At 45.4% G+C, this 22,041-nt stretch overlaps 1 protein-coding gene and 1 long non-coding RNA gene across 7 annotated transcripts in view; one reads left to right on the top strand and one right to left on the bottom strand.

Moving 5' to 3' along the window:
- The window catches only part of LOC138771515 (uncharacterized), a 118,875-nt gene extending 105,483 nt beyond the window's left edge, over nucleotides 1-13,392 (top strand). Inside the window, exon 3 of the long non-coding RNA XR_011359635.1 lies at nucleotides 12,979-13,392. This is a non-coding gene — a long non-coding RNA (uncharacterized lncRNA). The remainder of the gene's footprint in view (nucleotides 1-12,978) is intronic.
- Nucleotides 1-22,041, bottom strand: part of CEP128 (centrosomal protein 128) — a 119,619-nt gene that overhangs the window by 14,803 nt on the left and 82,775 nt on the right. For all 6 annotated transcript variants that reach the window (XM_069951294.1, XM_069951299.1, XM_069951297.1 and 3 more), the window contains 2 exons: nucleotides 13,075-13,188; nucleotides 742-850 (listed from right to left, as the gene is read on the bottom strand). In XM_069951294.1, the coding sequence (XP_069807395.1) occupies nucleotides 742-850; nucleotides 13,075-13,188 (223 nt within the window). The remainder of the gene's footprint in view (nucleotides 1-741; nucleotides 851-13,074; nucleotides 13,189-22,041) is intronic.

Raw genomic sequence — 22,041 nt, 5'->3', positions numbered from 1 at the left:
GATCCTGAGTTACATCCTGTATTATACTCCAGAGCTGCACTCACTATTCTGCTGGTGGGGTCACTGTGTACATACATTACATTACTGATCCTGTACCGATCCTAAATTACATGCTATATTATACTCCAGAGCTGCACTCACTATTCTGCTGGTGGGGTCACTGTGTACATACATTACTGATCCTAATTTATATCATGTATTATTCTCCAGAGCTGCACTCACTATTCTGCTGGTGGGGTCACTGTGTACATACATTACATTACTGATCCTGAGTTACATCCTGTATTATACCCCAGAGCTGCACTCACTATTCTGCTGGTGGGGGTCACTGTGTACATACATTACTGATCCTGAGTTACATCCTGTATTATACCCCAGAGCTGCACTCACTATTCTGCTGGTGGGGTCACTGTGTACATACATTACTGATCCTGAGTTACATCCTGTATTGTACTCCAGAGCTGCACTCACTATTCTGCTGGTGGGGGTCACTGTGTACATACATTACTGATCCTGAGTTACATCCTGTATTATACCCCAGAGCTGCACTCACTATTCTGCTGGTACGTAGATATCTACATTAGGATAGCTGTGTATGGACCTGGTCCTAGCAGCTCCTATGGTAACAGGCAGCTGGATGTACACACTCTATACATTTGTGGCCCTTGTCTGGATCTGCTGATCATTATATTTGGCAGATAGGCGACGTGTTGTGTGGTGTGTCATTCACTGATCACTTACAGTGGGTGTCTGAACGCAGAGAGCTGGACAAAAAGCTGCTGTTCCCCTTTAAGGATGCGGATAAAGCCGACAGCCGGGCGCTCTGGACGTCCGCCTTTAGTTTTTCCTCCTTTAAGGGCACAAAAAAGAAGAGTAAAATCAGTGAGTGCTGGGAGATGCCGCAACGTGATCTGCAGAAGGTACAACTCCTAGCAGAGATGACGCACCGCTAAACCACAAAGATGTAACCTTACAGAACTGACCATAGGTTTCTGAGAGTGCGGCTGTCCGTTCTCAGGTCTTCCACCTGGGATGTAACATGTTTCTCTATAAAACCCCCAAGAGAGGCCAAATAGCTCAAATCAACTATTTCTATAAAAATTGCAGTCAAGATCATAGTAGTACTAATGACAGTGGATGTGGTTGTAACACAGTCCTCCGCCCTGCATGGACCCGATCAGTAGAATCCTCTGGTGGATGGAGGCCATTGCCTACTACTATAGTCTATGGGATGGACACTGAAATGATTGAAGGGTTGAGTTGTATTTGTCATCGGTGCAGGGTGCCAGGGTCGGCGCCTGCAATTGCATGCAGACCTTGTGAGGTGATAAGTGTGCTCTGGCACCGATACAAGACTGAACCTATAATAAGTGTGCAGTGCATTGGGCTGGGTGGAGAAGCCTGAGGCCTCTGTCAGGGGAGTTATAGATGTACAAAGAGCCACGCTCCACCTCCCAATAACACTTACGCCAAGTCAGCAAAAAGCAACCTTTTCAGTGTCCTTACATTGTACCCCAGTACACAGGATATACAGGATTACAGGGGAATATTACAGGTCAGATTACAGGGGAGATTAATCCAATCTGACCTGTAATCTCCAATCTCCCCTATATTATTTAATGTTATTGATGGTGTATGCCTACCCTAACACATTTGAGAGTTGACAGGACGTAGGCGGTCACTAGTTCATGACCTCCCCGCAAGGCCTTGTTATCGTGCAAATTAATCGCTATAGTGTTCGAATTTAGTAATTGTTACATATAAATGCAAAAATGGCCAACAAGAAATCGTTCTTTGTTTGGTTCCGACACCAAAATAATAATCATTCAGTGTAATTCCACATTGTTCCTTCATTTGTCAGGATCAGATGGAGTAAACGACTATTGTACTATGTAATATTGTGAGAGATTTCAGGTTAACAATAAACAATCTCATTTAAATATGGACATGGAGAGAAGGAGCAGCTGCACATCACACCTATGGCTGACACTAATGCCACTCGGCTATATTGAAAAACCAAGGCCAGGATGTTAGTATATAATTTGATCAAACCATACTGCCCCATGTACCACGTGCAGGTCCCCTGGGCCACATGAGTCCCTACACTATTTCTGTCCTCCAGGCGTGTGCATTTTATGTATTCTGTCTCTTTTTTTTGTGGCTAGCACTCCTCCTTTGTAAGACACGTGATCCAAATTAGCGGGAAGCACCTGTGTACATATGGGAAGTACTTTCTTTTTTTTCTCCCATTCTACCTGCAGGAGCAATGGTGAGAGGTAACAGCTTTTTCAGACTTGTGTTGCTTGGTGGCTGCTTTCCCTGCCGGCGGAGCCTGCGGGGTTTGGGGGGCCCTTGGGGTTTGGTCCTGTGACATTGGGGTTCTGTGACCTCCCTTCCCTGCTTGGGCACGCTTTGCGGGGTTTGCGTTCGCTAACTGACAGTGTTGTTTGGTTAGGGACTCGTGTATCAGAGAATTGCACGTGGTACATGAGGCAATATGGTTTGATCAAATTATATACTAATATCCGATGATTGTTTTTAATGTAGCGGAACAAGCTTTCGTGTCAACCATGGGTGCGATGTGCAGCCATTTCTGTCTCTCCATAGGTTTCATGGTTGCAATGGTATACCACACTTCATTTACGTAGGGTCTGTGCAGGTGCTCATTTCCCCTGTGCAGTGAGCATATGGACCCCACTGGTGACGGGCACAAATGTGGAACAATGTGACGTGAAAGTGAAAAAAATCATTTTTTCACTTTCACGGCACAAAAGTGCCTGTTATCAAGGGATCCATATCCTCACTGCACCCCTTGTTAGATTCCTTGAGGGGTGTAGTTTACAGAATGGGGTCACTTGTGGGGGTTTTCCAGTGTCTTGGCAGCACGAGGGCTCTGTAAATGCGACATGGCCCATGAAATCCATTCCAGTGAAATCCAGCTTCCAAAAGCAAAATGGCGCTCCTTCCCTTTGGAGGCTCGTCCTGCGCCGACATGGCGCTTTATGTCCACATGTGGGGTATTTACGAACTCTTTTTTTTTTTCTCTTTTAACCCATTTCATTTTCACGCCACATTGTTCCACATTTGTGCCCGTCACCAGTGGGGTCCATATGCTCACTACACCCCTTGTTACATTCCCTGAGGGGTGTAGTTTGCATAATGGGGTCACTTGTGGGGGGGGGGGGGGGGGGGTTCACTGCTTTGGCAACACAGGGAGTTTTTAAATGTAACATGGTCCTCAAAATCCATTCTATCCAAATCCAGCCCCAAAAAGCTAAATGGCGCTCCTTCCCATTGGAGGCTTACCCTGCACCCGCATAGCGCCTTAAGTCCACATGTGGGGTATTTCCATACTCAGGGGAAATTTCTCTACATGTTTTGTTCTGTTTCTTCTCTTTTAACCCCTTGTGCAAATGAGAAATGTCAAGACTAGATCAATGATGTTTAAAAATAAAATTTTTTACACTTAAACATTGGCCTAGCCGTGAATTTTTCATTTTCACAAGGGTTTCCATTTTGAAAGCTACACCCCATAAGGAATCCAACAAGGGGTGCAGTGAGGATATGGACCCCACTGCTGATGGGCACATATGTAGAACATGTGCTGTGAAGATGCAAAGTACCATTTTTTCATTTTCACGGCACAAATGTGGCCGTCACCAGGGGGCCATATCCCCGCTGCCCCCCTTGTTAGATTCCTTATGGGGTGTAGTTTCCAGAATGGGGTCACTTGTGGGGGGTTTCTACTGTCCTGGCCGCACAGAGGCCATACCTACTTAGCTGGGGAAAAGGGACAATTCTAATTTATTTGGGGGTATTAGGCCAATTATTAGTTTATAAGGTTGGAAATGACAGGTGTCCATCAAATTCAATCTGTGTTGATCCAGAGGAAGGCAAAAAACCCTTGTGAGGCAGACGACAGTAATCTCATCACAGGGGAAAAATTCCTTCCTGACTCCATATTGGCAATCAGAATAATCCCAGGATCAACGTGACCCCTGAAATAGGAATAAGGGACAGAATTTAGAAAATGTAGAACTCCGATGACGTGTGGTACGCCTTGAAGCAATCCTTTATGCAGAGGCCGGGGTGATCAGGACAGGTGTCACACTGCTAAATGGTGTCCTTCCTGATCCCCCTGTTACGCCACACTCTGCACTACTTTTGAGATCTCCCCTTTTTTCCAGTGTGGAGGACGTCATCTGGAAAGTGTTGTCCCTGTTTGATACGGGGTCCTTCATATCCAGAAGCGCTGGGGCCCGCTCCGTGGCTGCCGAAAAGCAGGGCTTTGATCACTGCTTACTGGAACAGCTGGCGCATCGGTACAGCACAAAAGCGTTGTACATCGTACCAGATATACGGCCACCTTTTTATACCACCGTCTGGTTTTTCTCGTGGCGTTATATGGTTTGAGGACTTGATCTGAGAAATCAACTCCGCCCATATACTGATTGTACTCTAGTTCACCTGTGGTACCACGTACAGGGACAGGGGTGGCGCTATTCCTGTGAATTGTGGTCAAAATAAGGACATTGCGTTTGTCCTTATATTTGACCAACAACATATTTTCACAGGCATAGGCCCTGCTCTCCCCCCTTTGCATCAGTTGTCCAACAGGGTGACTTGGGAGGCCTCTGATTTTTTCGGATCGTGCCGCAAGCTACAGTAGCTCGGGTAGCGAGGGACTGAAAAAGGGGGATGCTGGTATAAAAGTTATCAACGTACAGGTGATAACCTTTATCCAGCAGTGGGAAGATCAGTTCCCAAACGATCTTCCCACTAACTCCGAGGATGGGGGGGCATTCTGGGGGCTGGATTTGGGTGTCCCTACCCTCATATACTCTAAATCTGTAAGTGTACCCTGAGGTACTCTCACAGAGTTTGTATAGTTTCACGCCATACCGTTATCTTTTATTGGGAAGGTACTGGCGGAAATGGAGTCTTCCTTTGAAGCTCAGGAGGGACTTATCTACTGAGATGTATTTCTCTGGGATATACATCTCAATAAGTTTGGCTGAGAAGTGCTCTATGACCGGCCGTACTTTGTACAGTCGGTCATACGAGGGATCATCTCGCGGGGGGCACCTTGCATTGTCATTGTATTGCAAGAATTTTAGGAGGGCTTCAAATCGAAACAGTCCCATGGCCATACTGTAAAGTGGGGTATTATACATAATATCCCCACTCCAGTATTGCCAAATTGTTTTTTTTTGTTTTTTGTTTTCTTTACTAGGCCCATGTGCACCAGGAGCCCCCAAAATGTTGTCATTTCGGCTGCATCAGTAGGGGTCCACGCCATGGGCCTAGCAAAAGAAGAGGAGGGGTTCTGGGCTATAAATTGGTGCGCGTACAGGTTTGTTTGCGCCACCATCAAATTGATAAGGTCATCAGAGAAATAGAGCTTGAAAAAGTCTTTTCTCTGAGACCTGTGGGGTTAATTTGGATTCCTGCCGTTGCCATAAAGCCAGGAATCCGGGGCTAATAATTTTGGGGGTCTGGGGTCCAGATGGCATCACCTGTCTGGGGGGCAGGGAGCGGGATGGGATGTCTGGGGAGCAGCCCGAGGCGTCCTCCTTGGACGCCTAGGTGGAAAGTCATCATCACTGGATGATTATGATGATAATGAGGATGAATGGAGGAAAAAAGGATCCCCCCATTCATACTCACTGGCCATGTCGGAGGCAATAAGCGCGTATGCCTCCTCCACCGAAAACACTCTCTGGGACATTATTCGGGGATTGGTATATGGGGGGTATATAAATGTAATGTGGTGTAGTGTAAAACTTTATTTCAAGTAATGTAATGTGTTATGTGGGATAGTGTAGTGTAATGTAGTGTTTTATGAGCGTTTTTCACAGTAAGGGGGGAAAAAAAAAACCTACGCCAAAAAAGGAGTTTCTGATAAGTATCGCACTTATGTGCGGTACTTATCAGCAGACAGTGGCGGTAGAATATAGAAAAAAAATGGGAGGAAAAGGGGGGGAAAAAAACCCTACGGCAAAAAAGAGGAGTTGCTGATCAGTGGCGCACTTGCGTGCAATGCTGAGCAGCGGCGGAAGGGCGCAAAAAAAAAAAAAGCTACCTCTTTACCCCAAAGCCACTGATTAGTGTATTATATACACTGATCAGCCGGTAGGGGGCAGTACAAGTACCTGGACGAAGATCTACAAAGAAAACAGACGGGAGCTGAGACGAGGGGAGACGACTGAGAACAACGTGGACGCCGGCGAACCGCAGATCTTCTCTCCAGCGCCGGGATCTGCTGAGTATGGTGCTCACATACCACACACACCTTCTCTGCACACCTCAGCTAACTGACTAAGGTGTGCAGAGAAAAGTAATAATATTTATTATTACTTATATCGCCTCTATTGACCGGCCGGGCTTGGCCGGCCAATAGTGGCGATCGGGAGGGTGGCACCATGGCCCCCTTCACTATACACACTAATGGTGATTGGTGCTGTCTCGGACAGTACCTATCACCATTGATTTCCGGGGCCACGGGTCACCGATGACCCGGGAACCGGAAAATCGTTGTAGTTGGCTGATTTGAATAAATCAGCCAATTACAGCGATAGTCAGCACGGGGGGTGTAATACAGCAGCCATCGTTACCGGATCGCCGTGTGTTTACACACAGCGATCCGGTACATATCGGGCGTAAGTGTACGCCCGTTTGTGTTAAGTACCACGCTGCGGGGGCGTACACCTACGCCCGATGTTGTTAAGGGGTTAAAGTGCAGTTTCTATTGTTTGGGCCACTTATCTAGCAAATCTAAATCATTCTCCATATTATTGACAACTCCAGGAATATCAGCCCTATTGTGCGACTATCCTTGCCTACCGACCTTTCTCCTCTGTCACTCTCCTAACCTACCGACCCTTCTCCTATGTCACCATCCTTACCTACCAACCCTTCTCCTATGTCACCAACCTTACCCACTAAACCTTCTCCTATGTCACTATCCTTATCTACCGACCCTTCTCCTATGTCACTATCCTTACCTACCAAACCTTCTCCTATGTCACTATCCTTTCCCACCAACCCATCTCCTATGTCACTATCCTTACCTACCAACCCTTCTCCTATGTCACCATCCTTACCTACCGACCCTTCTCCTATGTCACCATCCTTACCCACTAAACCTTCTCCTATGTCACTATCCTTAACCTACCGACCCTTCTCCTATGTCACTATCCTTAACCTACCAACCCTTCTCCTATGTCACTATCCTTTCCCACCAACCCATCTCCAATGTCACTATCCTTACCTACCAACCCTTCTCCTATGTCACTATCCTACTATATAAGACTATTAGGGAGGGCTGGCTACTGTAGGAAACAATTTTGGAGGGCTGGCTACTATATAAGACTACAGGGGAGGGCTGGCGACTATAAGACTATGGGGGAGGGATGGCTACTATATAAGACTAAGAGGGAGGGCTGGCTACTATATAAGAGACTATCGGGGTGGGTTGGCTACTATATGAGACTATTAGGGAGGGCTGGCTACTGTAGGAAACTATTTTGGAGGGCTGGCTACTGTAGGAAACTATTTTGGAGGGCTGGCTACGATGTCGGGCAATTTGGTTGGGTTGGCTACTACATGGGGCAAAATGGGGGGGGGGGGTTGGCTATTACATGGGTTGGGCTCTAATCATGTCATAGCAATTTATCATATTGCACAGCGCTGGGAGACGCACACTACTGACAGTGCCAGGACCGCCGCATTCGCGCTTCAAAAATTATCAAAGTTGGCCCGCGACTTTGTCCAATTTTTTTACTTTTGGCCCACTGTGTATTTGAATTTGACACCACTGGCATAGAATCTGCCTGTAGCCATAGCACTGATCAGTGTTATCTGTGATCATTACATACAGCCTGCCTGTGGCCATAGCACTGATCAGTTTTATCTGTAATCATTACATACAGCCTGCCTGTGGCCATAGCACTGATCAGTTTTATCTGTAATCATTACATACAGCCTGCCTGTGGCAATACCATAGCAGGGATCAGTGTAATCTGTGATCATTACATACAGCCTGCCTGTGGCCATATCACTGATCAGTGGTATCTGTGATCATTACATACAGCCTGCCTGTGGCCATAGCACTGATCAGTGTTATCTGTGATCATTACATACAGCCTGCCTGTAGCCATAGCACTGATCAGTGTTATCTGTGATCATTACATACAGCCTGCCTGTGGCCATAGCATAGCACTGATCAGTGTTATCTGTAATCATTACATACAGCCTGCCTGTGGCCATATCACTGATCAGTTTTATCTGTAATCATTACATACAGCCTGCCTGTGGCCATAGCACTGATCAGTGGTATCTGTGATCATTACATACAGCCTGCCTGTGGCCATAGCACTGATCAGTGTTATCTGTAATCATTACATACAGCCTGCCTGTGGCAATACCATAGCAGGGATCAGTGTAATCTGTGATCATTACATACAGCCTGCCTGTGGCCATAGCACTGATCAGTGTTATCTGTAATCATTACATACAGCCTGCCTGTGGCAATACCATAGCAGGGATCAGTGTAATCTGTGATCATTACATACAGCCTGCCTGTGGCAATACCATAGCAGGGATCAGTGTAATCTGTGATCATTACATACAGCCGGCCTGTGGCAGCCACTATACAATGATCACTGATCTGACTGCTGGTAGAAAGGTAAGGGACCTCCTGTCACTGTTGTAAGTGCTGCGATCATGTGGTGGACCATCATTTACAGTGAAGATCTGTCTGCTGATAGCAGCCGCTCCCCACGCACTGTAAAGTAAGCTCACTTAAAAGCACAGCCGGACCCACAGCGGTACAGGTACATCATGGATCCTTAAAGGAGAAGTCCGGCCAAAATTTATTTTTTATATGTTATTAATTATGGAAAGTTATACAATTTTCTAATGTACATTAATTATGGGAAATCCTCATATACTGCTATTTCCCTTAATTTAGTGTATCAGGAAGTGTTAGAATTCTCTCAGAAGCAGTAACGTCACGATCAATGGTGTAATTCCTATGGAGTGTCCAGCAGGGAGCGCTCTCTATATAGAAGTCAGAGTACCATTGACTTCTATATATATAGTGCGCCCCTGCTGGACACTCCATTGGAATTACAATGGATGTGTGTATGTAATGTACTGTACTTTGCGATTGAATACATTTATGGAATACTTTGGGGAGCAAGTGTCCTTGCTCCCTAAAGTATCCCATAAATGTAATCAATAAATACATTTGCAGGGCACCGAGCAGGGAGGGAGAGAGGTGCCATCTACCTCCCCCCTCCCTCCCTGCTCGGTGCTGGGAACATATACAAAGTACTACTCACCCATTATCCGTAGTACCTGTGCTAGCTTATCGCCCCCCGCACCGCCGCTCACACAAGTGCCGCCGCTCACACAAGTGCCGCCCGCTTCGCCGCTCACACAAGTGCCGCGAAACACTATGGCCCCGCTGACTCCCCGCCGCCTGCCGTGCCGCTCCTCACACTATCCGGCCGGCCACCGCTCTCTGCTCCTGCAGGCCGGCCGCGTCAGCCCTCACCCACACCGGCCTGGGACACCAGGAAGCACCAGGAGCGCCGTGCTCCCGGCCGGGGTGGGTGAGGGCTGACACGGCTGGCCTGCAGGAGCAGAGAGAGGTGGCCGGCGGGATAGTGTGAGGAGCGGCACGGGCAGGCGGCGGGGAGTTAGCGGGGCCATAGTGTTTCAAGGAGGAGGGGGCACTACTGTGAGCGGCGGCGGTGGAGCGGGCGGCACTTGTGTGAGCGGCGGCGCAGGCGGCGATAAGATAGCACAGGTACTACTCCCCCATTATCTGCAAATAATGGGGGAGTAGTACTTTGTATATGTTCCCAGCACCTAGCAAGGAGGGGGGAGGTAGATGGCACCTCTCTCCCTCCCTGCTCGGTGCCCAGCAAATGTATTTATTGATTACGTTTATGGGATACTTTAGGGAGCAAGGACACTTACAAGTACAGTACATTACATTACATACACACATCCATTGTAATTCCTATGGAGTGTCCAGCAGGGGCGCACTATATATAGAAGTCAAATGGTACTCATTGACTTCTATATAGAGAGCGCCCCCTGCTGGACACTCCATAGGAATTACACCGTTGGTCGTGACATCACTGCTTCTGAGAGAACTCTAACACTTCCTGATACACTAAATTAAAGGAAATAGCCCTATATGAGCATTTCCCATAATTAATGTACATTAGAAAATTGTATAACTTTCCATAAGTAATAAATAAAAAATAAATTTTGGCCGGACTTCTCCTTTAAGTGACAGGCTCCCATGACGTATCTGTACGTCATGGGTCCTTAAGGGGTTAAAGGGATACTCCAGCAAAAAAATAATAATAATTCTTTCAGATCAACTGGTGCCAGAGATTTGTAATTTATTTTTATTTAAAAAAATCTGCAGTCTTCCAGTGCTTATCAGCTGCTGTATGTCCTGCAGGAAGTGGTGTATTCTCTCCAGTCTGACACATTGCTCTCTACTGCCACCTCTGTCCATGTCAGGAACTGTCCAGAGCAGCAGCAAATTCCCATAAAAAACCTCTCCTGGTCTGGACAGTTCCTGACATGGATAGAGGTGGCAGCAGAGAGCCACACTGAAGAGAATACACCACTTTCTGCAGGACATACAGCAGCTGATAAGTACTGGAAGACTGTAGATTTTTTTTCTTTTAATAGAACTAAATTACAAATCTAAGACTTTCTGGCACCAGTTATTTTGAAAAGAATGGTTTTTAGCAGAAGTACCCCTTTAATCTTCTTTGCTGAAGTCCAGGTAGGTGATATCCCTGGCACCTTCATCCAGCACTTTTCTGATATTATCAAAGAAACCAATTAGTCTGACATGATCGGCCCGCAGTAACGCCATGTGGATTCTTAGGTGAGCCATTGTTTTCTGTTTTAGAGGAGTTACCATCAGTTTTACTACTAATCTATTAGTTAAAGCAGGACAATAAACAGCTATATGTATAAAATATATACACTACAGTTCAAAAGTTTGGTGTTACATTGAAATGTCCTTATTTTTGAAGGAAAAGCACTGTACTTTTCAATGAAGATAACTTTAAACTAGTCCTAACTTTAAACCAATCCACTCTATACATTGCTAATGTGGTAGATGACTATTCTAGCTGCAAATGTCTGGTGTTTGGTGCAATATCTACATAGGTGTATAGAGGCCCATTTCCAGCAACTATCACTCCAGTCTTCTAATGGTACAATGTGTTTGCTCATTGGCTCAGAAGGATAATTGATGATTAGAAAACCCTTGTGCAATCATGTTCACACATCTGAAAACAGTCTAGCTTGTTACAGAAGCTACAAAACTGACCTTCCTTTGAGCAGATTGTGTTTCTGGAGCATCACATTTGTGGGGTCAATTAAACGCTCAAAATGGCCAGAAAAAGAGAACTTTCATCTGAAACTCGACAGTCTATTCTTGTTCTTAGAAATGAAGGCTATTCCATGCGAGAAATTGCTAAGAAATTGAAGATTTCCTACAACTGTGTGTACTACTCCCTTCAGAGGACAGCACAAACAGGCTCTAACCAGAGTAGAAAAAGTGGGAGGCCGTGTTGCACAACTAAGCAAGAAGATAAGCACATTAGAGTCTCTAGTTTGAGAAACAGACGCCTCACAGGTCCCCAACTGGCATCTTCATTACATAGTACCCGCAAAACACCAGTGTCACCATCTACAGGGAAGAGGCGGCTGCAGGATTTTGGCCTTCAGGGCAGAGTGGCAAAGAAAAAGCCATATCTGAGACTGGCCAATAAAAGAAAAGATTAAGATGGGCAAAAGAACACAGAGATTGGACAGAGGAAGACTGGAAAAAAGTGTTGTGGACGATGGATGAATCCAAGTTTGAGGTGTTTGGATGACAAAGAAGAACGTTTGTGAGACGCAGAAGAAATGAGAAGATGCTGGAAGAATGCCTGACGCCATCTGTTATACATGGTGGAGGTCATGTGATGGTCTGGGGTTGGTGCTGGTAAGGTGGGAGATTTGTACAGGGTAAAAGGGATTGTGAATAAGGAAGGCCATCACTCTGCACCGCCATGCCATACCCAGTGGGCAGCGCTTGGTTGGAGCCAATTTCATCCTACAACAGGACAATGACCCTAAACACCTCCAAATTGTGCAAGAACTATTTCCAGCAGAAGCAGCAGCTGGTATTCTATCATAGGGAATGGAGTGGCCAGCGCAGTCACCAGATCACCACCCCATTGTGGGAGCAGCTGGACCGTATGGTACGCCAGAAGTGCCCATCCAACCAATCCAACTTGTGGGAGCTGCTTCTAGAAGCGTGGGGGGCAATTTCTCCAGCTTACCCCAACAGATTAATAGCTAGAATGCCAAAGGTGTGCAATGCTGGAATTGCTGCAAGAGGAGGATTCTGGGACGGAAGCAAAGTGTGATGGAAGAACAATGTTATTTCACATACAAATCAGTATTTCTAACCTTGTCAATGTCTTGTCTCTATTTTCTATTCATTTCACAACGTGCGGTGGTGAATAAGTGCGACTTTTCATGGAAAACACTAAATTGTTTGGGGGACCCCAACCTTTTGAACGGTAGTGTACATACACACACTTATGGCCGATTGTCCTCAAACCCTTCAGGATGTGGCCAGTTTTACTTCTTACCTTCATACCATAACTTTTATTTTTCTACTGAATCTGTTCGCTGCAACTCACCTTCCAACCTGCTGAAGTGCTGTGGGCTGTGACACCTCCTTGCTCCCCCTCCCAGCCTGTATGATTGACAATGATCTGGAAGCGAGAATACTAATGGGAGGAAGTGCGAGGAGCCGTTATATACCTCAGCACTTCAGGAGCCTCTTTGACAAAAATCATTTTTATATGTTGTGGAATCACAGACGGTTATATGAAAGGTATCATGTGTCTCCTTGACCTAACAGCGATCTATTTATCACAGAACTGCACAGGTACAAGCCCCACAGACATGACAAAGACATTACCCTGTACCCTGGATCCTACACGGGTACCGGCGGCACAGACATAAGGACATTACCCGGTACTCCTGTATTCTACGCTTGGAATCTTCCAGCTGTTGCTGCAGGGAACCCACAATCTCTCGGTATTGAGCATACCTTTCCTCCATCACTTCTCGCTGTAGGCTAGAGTCCTATGAAGAAAGAATGGACCCAATGTCATGTTCTCTCCAGCACACAATCTTCATAGAAAGAACAGGATAACACTACTACTGCTACTAGTACTACACAGACTCTCTATTGCCACTGCAGTCTGTGCAGGAAGATGAAATTCCTTGTGCCAGAGAAGTGATTTCTCTATATGGCCTGCCCAACACCTTAAGGGGTTATTCCAGCATAATACATTTTATTTACATAAAAATAAAAAAATTTGATTCTTACCCCGAGTAACAACAACTCCCATTCAACCCTTTTCAGCCCCCCCCCCCCCCCTTCTCTGATCTCCATGGCTTGGATGAGTGTTGCAGACTCGTTTAATGTTTACATGCGTTTATGTGCTGTATAGTACTGCATATTGTACTGTATAATGTATAGTACTGCACATAGTAGTGTATAGCACTGCACATTGTACTGTATAATGTATAGTACTGCACATTGTACTGCATAATGTATAGTACTGCATATTGTACTGCATAATGTATAGTACTGCATATTGTAGTGTATAGCGTATAGTACTGCACATTGTAGTGTATAGTATTGCACATTGTAGTGTATAGTACAGCACATTGTAGTGTATAGCGTATAGTACTGCACATTGTAGTGTATAGTATTGCACATTGTAGTGTATAGCGTATAGTACTGCACATTGTAGTGTATAGCGTATAGTACAGCACATTGTAGCGTATAGTACAGCACATTGTAGCGTATAGTACAGCACATTGTAGTGTCTAGTACAGCACATTGTAGTGTATAGCGTATAGTACTGCACATTGTAGTGTATACTATTGCACATTGTAGTGTATAGCGTATAGTACAGCACATTGTAGCGTATAGTACAGCACATTGTAGCGTATAGTACTGCACATTGTAGCGTATAGTACAGCACATTGTAGCGTATAGTACAGCACATTGTAGCGTATAGTACAGCACATTGTAGCGTATAGTACAGCACATTGTAGCGTATAGTACTGCACATTGTAGCGTATAGTACTGCACATTGTAGTGTATCGCGTATAGTACAGCACATTGTAGTGTATAGTACAGCACATTGTAGCGTATAGTACAGCACATTGTAGCGTATAGTACTGCACATTGTAGCGTATAGTACTGCACATTGTAGTGTATAGCGTATAGTACTGCACATTGTAGCGTATAGTACAGCACATTGTAGCGTATAGTACAGCACATTGTAGCGGATAGTACAGCACATTGTAGCGGATAGTGTAGCACATTGTAGCGTATAGTACTGCACATTGTAGCGTATAGTACTGCACATTGTAGCGTATAGTACAGCACATTGTAGCGTATAGTACAGCACATTGTAGCGTATAGTACAGCACATTGTAGCGTATAGTACAGCACATTGTAGCGTATAGTACAGCACATTGTAGCGTATAGTACAGCACATTGTAGCGTATAGTACAGCACATTGTAGCGTATAGTACAGCACATTGTAGCGTATAGTACAGCACATTGTAGCGTATAGTACAGCACATTGTAGCGTATAGTACAGCACATTGTAGCGTATAGTACAGCACATTGTAGTGTATAGTGTATAGTACAGCACATTGTAGTGTATAGTGTATAGTACTGCACATTGTAGCGTATAGTACTGCACATTGTAGCGTATAGTACAGCACATTGTAGCGTATAGTACTGCACATTGTAGTGTATAGTACTGCACATTGTAGCGTATAGTACAGCACATTGTAGCGTATAGTACAGCACATTGTAGCGTATAGTACTGCACATTGTAGCGTATAGTACTGCACATTGTAGTGTACAGCGTATAGTACAGCACATTGTAGCGTATAGTACTGCACATTGTAGCGTATACAGTGTCGGACTGGGTACCTTGGGCCCACCAGGGAAACTGATTCTAAGGGCCCACCCTACATACAAAGACACAACCAGCGCCAAACCTTTAACATTAGTACAGCGACTTTGCATAAACCCGTGTATGTTACCAACGATGCATGCACATTGCCAGTCACATATGCAATCGTTTAGTGGCACCATATGCAAACAGCATAGAATGTTTAGAATGTTTTTTTTTTTTTAAAGGGAATTTCTCGTCTGCAGAAATTCAGTTCACTGCTGTGTGCTGCATGTTAGCAGGTGAGAACACCCCTTTAAAGAGGATGTACCACCAGGTACATCCTCCTGAATTTAACACACCGATAGAACGGCGCCGTCATGAGGAACCGCGGCCCGGTTCCTGTGTATGGCGCCATTCTATCCAGCGGTACTAGGCCGTGCTGAAGCACTGGAGGTCAACCGGCCCGCCCCCAGTGGGTGGGAATTCCCTGCCCTCTATGAAGAGGCTCCAAATCAAATCATCCGCTGCAGATCCAGTGTGTGTTAAGGCACCCTCAGAACATTTTTTTCATGTGAACAGGAGGACCTAATGCACAAAAAGCATGACATCATATATACACCCACCCCACACACATATATATATACGCACACACATCACACATGTGTATAACATACAGTGCATGCCATTATATACATTAGTGATGTCACCAATTTTTGAGTTTAATACCAATACCAACTTTTTTATTTTGATACTTGATACCATTTCGGTACTTAGCATATAACCCCCATAATAATTCAATATAATGCTGCCCCCCCCCCCCCCCCCCCCGACTGCAGATATAATGCTCCCCAATTTTAAGACTGTTCAAAATTGCTGTATTCTGATTGCCATAACTTTTTTAATCTTTCAACCTGTAGGGCTGTCTGAGAGTTATTTTTGTGCACCATGGTCTGCAGCTTTTCGGTACCGTGTTTGCATGTACAGTGGTGCCTTGGATTACGAGCATAATTCGTTCCAGGGCCGCGCTTGTATTCCAAATCCACTCTTTTATACCAAAGCAAATTTTCCCATAAGAAATCATAGAAATGCAGACAATTGGTTCCACACCCCCAAAATAATGATTTATTATTCTGAATAACATGTAAAACAGATGAAACAAACATTCAGAAACAGCAGAATATGTAATATTATAAGTTACTGTACAGTAATGGAGAGGATGGGAAACACAAGGGCGGACAGAGACTGCAGGGAGCATGAAGGAATGAGCAGGACAAATGTGGGCAAATACATGCAGCGCTCTCTGTCCGGGGAGAGAGGGGTTACAGCTATGAAGAGATTACCTCCACAGTCCTGTCCCCTGATGTAAGCCCCAGCCTGAAGTGGATCTGCTATGATTGGAAGGTGAGGGAGACTTCCTGGGTCAGAGTACACGGCTGTAGACCCCGCTATGCAGACCATACCCCTCCCCCACTCCCCCTCCCACCCAGTACAGGGAGCTCTTACACCAAGTCACAATTTTGAAAAACTGTGAGCTCTTAAACCAAAACGCTCCTAAACCAAGTTACTCTTAAACCAAGGTACCACTGCATTACTTGTTTGTTTGTTTTTTGCAAACACTGTATACCATGCGAGTTTAGGAAGGTGATAATTTAATAGTGCAATTACACATGCGATGATGCCAATTTTTCCCCTTTTTTTGTTTTTATTAAAGTAGTTAGTTAGTAGTAGTATGGCTCACACACACAGTATAGTATGTTGGGGGTAGCAGTAGTATGGCTGACACACAGTATAGTATGTTGGGGGTAGCAGTAGTATGGCGGACACACAGTATAGTATGTTGGGGGTAGCAGTAGTATAGCTGACACACAGTATAGTATGTTGGGGGTAGCAGTAGTATGGCGGACACACACACACACACACAGTATAGTATGTTGGGGGTAGCAGTAGTATGGCGGTCACACAGTATAGTATGTTGGGGGTAGCAGTAGTATGGCGGTCACACAGTATAGTATGTTGGGGGTAGCAGTAGTATGGCTCACACACACAGTATAGTATGTTGGGGGTAGCAGTAGTATGGCGGACACACACACACACACACAGTATAGTATGTTGGGGGTAGCAGTAGTATGGCGGTCACACAGTATAGTATGTTGGGGGTAGCAGTAGTATGGCTCACACACACAGTATAGTATGTTGGGGGTAGCAGTAGTATGGTGGACACACAGTATAGTATGTTGGGGGTAGCAGTAGTATGGCTCACACACACAGTATAGTATGTTGGGGGTAGCAGTAGTATGGCTGACACACAGTATAGTATGTTGGGGGTAGCAGTAGTATGGCGGTCACACAGTATAGTATGTTGGGGTAGCAGTAGTATGGCGGTCACACAGTATAGTATGTTGGGGGTAGCAGTAGTATGGCTCACACACACAGTATAGTATGTTGGGGGTAGCAGTAGTATGGTGGACACACAGTATAGTATGTTGGGGGTAGCAGTAGTATGGCTCACACACACAGTATAGTATGTTGGGGGTAGCAGTAGTATGGCTGACACACAGTATAGTATGTTGGGGGTAGCAGTAGTATGGTGGACACACAGTATAGTATGTTGGGGGTAGCAGTAGTATGGTGGACACACAGTATAGTATGTTGGGGGTAGCAGTAGTATGGCGGACACACACACACACAGTATAGTATGTTGGGGGTAGCAGTAGTATGGCTGACACACAGTATAGTATGTTGGGGGTATCAGTAGTATAGCTGACACACAGTATAGTATGTTGGGGGTAGCAGTAGTATGGCGGTCACACAGTATAGTATGTTGGGGGTAGCAGTAGTATAGCTCACACACACAATATAATATGTTGGGGGTAGTAGTTGTATGGCGGACACACAGTATAGTATGTTGGGGGTAGCAGTAGTATGGCGGATACACAGTATAGTATGTTGGGGGAAGCAGTAGTATGGTGGACACACACAGTATAGTATGTTGGGGGTAGCAGTAGTATGGTGGACACACAGTATAGTATGTTGGGGGTAGCAGTAGTATGGCGGACACACACACACACACACACAGTATAGTATGTTGGGGGTAGCAGTAGTATGGCTGACACACAGTATAGTATGTTGGGGGTATCAGTAGTATAGCTGACACACAGTATAGTATGTTGGGGGTAGCAGTAGTATGGCGGTCACACAGTATAGTATGTTGGGGGTAGCAGTAGTATAGCTCACACACACAATATAATATGTTGGGGGTAGTAGTTGTATGTCGGACACACAGTATAGTATGTTGGGGGTAGCAGTAGTATGGCGGATACACAGTATAGTATGTTGGGGTAGCAGTAGTATGGTGGACACACACAGTATAGTATGTTGGGGGTAGCAGTAGTATGGCGGACACACAGTATAGTATGTCGGACACACAGTATAGTATGTTGGGGATAGCAGTAGTATGGCGGACACACAGTATAGTATGTTGGGGGAAGCAGTAGTATGGCGGACACACACAATATAATATGTTGGGGGTAGCAGTAGTATGGCGGACACACACACACACACAGTATAGTATGTTGGGGGTAGCAGTAGTATGGCTGACACACACAGTATAGTATGTTGGGGGTAGCTGTAGTATGGCGGACACACACACACACACACAGTATAGTATGTTGGGGGTAGCTGTAGTATAGCTGACACACACACAGTATAGTATGTTGGGGGTAGCAGTAGTATGGCTGACACACACAGTATAGTATGTTGGGGGTAGCTGTAGTATAGCTGACACACACACAGTATAGTATTATGGGGGTAGTACTTGTAGTTGTATGACTGACACATAGCACTAGCATTGTATATTGAGGATAGTAGTTGTATTGCTGACACATAGCTATACAACTACTATCCCCAATATGCTATACTAGTGCAATGTCAGCCATACAACTACTATCCCCAATATACTATACTAGTGCAATGTCAGCCATACAACTACTATCCCCAATATGCTATACTAGTGCAATGTCAGCCATACAACTACTATCCCCAATATGCTATACTAGTGCTGACACAGCCATACAACTACTATCCCCAATATACTATACTAGTGCAATGTCAGCCATACAACTACTATGCACAATATGCTATACTAGTCCTATGGCAGCCATACAACTACTATCCCCAATATACTATACTAGTGCTATGTCAGCCATACAACTACTATCCCCAATATACTATACTAGTGCTGACACAGCCATACAACTACTATCCCCAATATACTATACTAGTGCTGACACAGCCATACAACTACTATCCCCAATATACTATACTAGTGCTGACACAGCTATACAACTACATGCTGACACATAGCACTAGTATAGTATATTGAGGGTAGTAGTTGTATTGCTGACACATAGCACTAGTATAGTATATTGGGAAAAGTATTAGCTGTAGTGGAGAGAACCTTCACCTCCCAGTTCAGCCCTTACACATTTACACACCATCCTACATAATGTTGACATAACACACATATTTGCACACACATAAGCACACTCACCCTTCATGAAGAGCAGGACAGGTGTGCAGGAGATGTATGTGGAGGGATCAGAGAGCTGCATGGTGTGTGCAGACAATCCCTACTGCCCTCCCCTTCTGTCCCGACCGGAGAGCTGGATACTGGAGGCCTGTCTGCTCTGGGGGAGCTCCACATGCAGAGACATCACCCAGCAGGAGGCCACCTGTCATAGCTGCTGCAGGGGGCCCTCTCCCCTCCAGCTGTGTCCCCACTGAGCAGCCAGAGAGGAGGAGGTGGGGGAGGGGCCGGGAGAGGAGAGAGACACCCGCTCCACATTACACTGCTGCCTGTCACCATGGTCACTGCCCGGCCCATACACCTCATACATATACATATACAGAGGCAGTGACCAGGTGACAGGACTCTGCAGCTGCAGGGAGAAATGTACGGCATATGGGGCCTTGAGCAAATAAACGGGAACCCTCCTGTTAAGGGGCCCACCAATAGGGAGGAAGGGGGAGGGGCCCACCGGGGGTTTCCCCGGCTCCCCGGTGGCCCAGTCCGAGGCTGAGCGTATAGTACTGCACATTGTAGCGTATAGTACTGCACATTGTAGCATATAGTACAGCACATTGTAGCGTATAGTACTGCACATTGTAGTGTACAGCGTATAGTACAGCACATTGTAGTGTATAGTACAGCACATTGTAGCATATAGTACAGCACATTGTAGCGTATAGTACTGCACATTGTAGTGTACAGCGTATAGTACAGCACATTGTAGCGTATAGTACAGCACATTGTAGCATATAGTACAGCACATTGTAGCGTATAGTACTGCACATTGTAGTGTACAGCGTATAGTACAGCACATTGTAGTGTATAGTACTGCACATTGTAGCGTATAGTACAGCACATTGTAGCGTATAGTACTGCACATTGTAGCATATAGTACAGCACATTGTAGCGTATAGTACTGCACATTGTAGTGTACAGCGTATAGTACAGCACATTGTAGTGTATAGTACAGCACATTGTAGCATATAGTACAGCACATTGTAGCGTATAGTACTGCACATTGTAGTGTACAGCGTATAGTACAGCACATTGTAGCGTATAGTACAGCACATTGTAGCATATAGTACAGCACATTGTAGCGTATAGTACTGCACATTGTAGTGTACAGCGTATAGTACAGCACATTGTAGTGTATAGTACTGCACATTGTAGCGTATAGTACAGCACATTGTAGCGTATAGTACGGCACATTGTAGCGTATAGTACTGCACATTGTAGCGTATAGTACAGCACATTGTAGCGTATAGTACAGCACATTGTAGCGTATAGTACTGCACATTGTAGCGTATAGTACAGCACATTGTAGCGTATAGTACTGCACATTGTAGCGTATAGTACAGCACATTGTAGCGTATAGTACTGCACATTGTAGCGTATAGTACAGCACATTGTAGCGTATAGTACTGCACATTGTAGCGTATAGTACAGCACATTGTAGCGTATAGCATATAGTAGTGTATAGTGCTGCACATTGTAGTGTATAGCATATAGTAGTGTATAGTGCTGCACATTGCCCCAGTCCCTTCCATGGGATAACACTACTGTACCTCGGGCCTCTGCTGCCGAATATTCAACAATGAAAGGAGAAGAATGTACACACTGAAGCGGCTGTGACACTTACCAGAGCTATGTGGCCCCTGCAAACATACGGGGTTTCCCACCAATCGATATAGCCTATTCAGAGGACAGGGGATAGGATTTTAAAATCCCACCATCTCCTTCTCACAACTACTATCCCTGTCTCTGCTCCTATCCATGCACCAGTCTAACTCCTGCCCTTTGCCTCAGAACTTTAACATTCTAGCAATAGAAACAGCATGGCGGCACTATACCAGTGTATGTTGTCTGCAATCAATTAAATTCCAGAAGGAAGGTGCTAAAAGGGGTTATCCAGAGCTACAAAAACATGGCCACTTTCTTCCAGAGACAGCACCGCTTTGGTCTCCAGGTCAGGTTTGGTTTTTAATTAAGCTCCATTCACTTCAATGGAACCGAGTTACAAAGTCCCATCCAAGCTGGAGACAAGGGTGGTGCTGTCTCTAAAAGAAAGTTGCCATGTTTTTGTAGCGCTTGATAACCCCTTTAAAGGGAATCTGTCAAAGAGGGAGGAGGGTGCGGCACCAACTACTGCTCTGTGACTCTTTAGTACAGTAGGAGACATAAGATTGTGCATGATTCGCTGCATGGAAAATTACCCAAAAGGCACCATGCTCACTGGGGCTACCAGCTCCTCAGGTCAGGCTCAGGAGCTGACAGATTCCCTTTAAGCTGCATAAACACAGAACAATCAATCATGCAGCAAATAGAGAAGCAGTGGCACATCCTCATGTTTGCTTTATGTTCGTGACCCTAAAAGATGTGGACCGGAACAGGCGCCAGCTGGATGCACAGTGAAAGCTGCCTCGCACCCACATTACACTTCTG

Source organism: Dendropsophus ebraccatus, chromosome 13 (genome assembly GCF_027789765.1).
Source record: "Dendropsophus ebraccatus isolate aDenEbr1 chromosome 13, aDenEbr1.pat, whole genome shotgun sequence".
NCBI lineage: Eukaryota > Metazoa > Chordata > Amphibia > Anura > Hylidae > Dendropsophus > Dendropsophus ebraccatus.
Note: the sequence above shows the minus strand (reverse complement) of the source record. Positions and strands in the feature narration are given on the sequence as shown.